Source organism: Propithecus coquereli, unplaced genomic scaffold, assembly GCF_000956105.1.
Source record: "Propithecus coquereli isolate 6110/MARCELLA unplaced genomic scaffold, Pcoq_1.0 Scaffold48, whole genome shotgun sequence".
Classification (NCBI taxonomy): domain Eukaryota; kingdom Metazoa; phylum Chordata; class Mammalia; order Primates; family Indriidae; genus Propithecus; species Propithecus coquereli.
The window spans coordinates 6446425-6448020 of NW_012150618.1; the positions used below are offsets into that span (position 1 = coordinate 6446425).

General features: G+C 39.8%; 1 protein-coding gene across 1 annotated transcript in view; it reads right to left on the bottom strand.

The window, feature by feature from the left end:
* Nucleotides 1–1596, bottom strand: part of UTRN (utrophin) — a 522534-nt gene that overhangs the window by 392634 nt on the left and 128304 nt on the right. The window contains exon 39 of the mRNA XM_012655520.1: nt 286–436. Within this exon, the coding sequence (XP_012510974.1) occupies nt 286–436 (151 nt within the window). The remainder of the gene's footprint in view (nt 1–285; nt 437–1596) is intronic.

Below are 1596 nucleotides of genomic sequence, written 5' to 3' on the forward strand. Positions count from 1 at the left end.
GTGTTAATCTGAATATAAAATTTAAAAAACAAAGTTGCATTTCACATATGCCACATTTTTTATTTAAATTTCTTTAAAGTCCTGATCAAAAATTCTACATGACTAAATTTTCTTAAATCTTTGAAACTGGAAACTAGAACTGGAACAAAAATTACAAATTGTTTATAGGCTCCTGAAAAATTAATGTATTTGGTCCCCCTTTCTGAAAGCCGTCCTAATAGCCAGATGCTAAACACAAATGCAACCTTTTTAGCAGATGCCCCTCCTCTGACAGAAAGCACTCACCTGCTGATGTCTCCTGGCTTTCTCCAAGTCCAAACTGCCACCTGGGGCACAGGTATCGACCAGCAACTCTTCAGCTTCCGTTATCCACTGTGTGAGGTCATTAAGGTCACAATGGAACTGTCTCCATTCTTCCACAGCTCTATCAAAATAACTAGAGGACAAGAAACAAAATAGGTTTCCAAACTTTCCAGAACTGCCCAGAAGCAATTTTTCTAAAAAAAGAAATTCAAATCTCATTTAAACTGAAAGCCCTCAAATGAGTGAATTCATAGTTCATTGCTCTACAAGACCAATTTTCATGGTGGGTTACAGTTAATATTAATAATTCTTGTTAGAGAAAAAGGCATCACATCAAGAGCAAAGTAATATGCGCACACCATCACCCTCCCACCTCCCTCTCTCTCACACTTACACGTATACAACACACACACACACACACACACACACACACACACACACATACTCCCAAACACACTAAGGCAGCTTTTTAACTGAGAAGATTTAGCCTTCTCTGGCTTGGAAAATCAAGATTGATTAGCTGTAGACATGTTAACCTATCCAAATTTATCCACTTAACATTTAAATACCATGAATTGTAAAATATGATTAATTATTCTCTCAGGAAAAAAAAAATAATGTTGTTGTACTGCCAGAAAAACGTTCCCAGATAGAATAAAGCCCAAAGGGCCAAAACACTTCTCGGTTTTCTGATACTCCCTTATCTCTATGTTATAGACTGAACTGTGTCCCACCGAAATTCATATATTGCAGCCTTAACCCCCAATGTGATTGTATTGGCAGATAGAGCTTTTAAGGCGGTAATTAAGGTTAAGTGAGGTGATAGGGTGAGGCCCTAATCTGAAAGGACTGGTGTCTTTACTAGAAGAGGAAGAAGCACCAGAGAGATCTCTCACGTGAGGACACACCAAGAGGGTGGCCATCTGCAAGCCAATAAGAGAGGCCTCGCCAGAAACCAACCTTACTGGCACCTTGATCTTGGACTTCCAGCCTCCAGAACTGTGAGAAAATAAATGTCTGTTGTATAAGCGACCCAGTCGGTGGCATCTTGTTACGGCAGCCCTAGCGGACTAATACACTTTCGGGGGGTGACTAATCCTGAGTGTCCCACTTACCTGATACCGCACAGTACAGAAGTGCATGCAAAGTCCACGTTAGGAATGAGAAAAAGGCTATTGAGACCTCCGTGTAAACCTGACTCTTTTAGAAATGAAATACAGTAAAACCTCAGTGCTTATCATATTCAAATACACAAAAGAAGTATCAAACGGAAAAGCTTTGTAGGATCAGGGT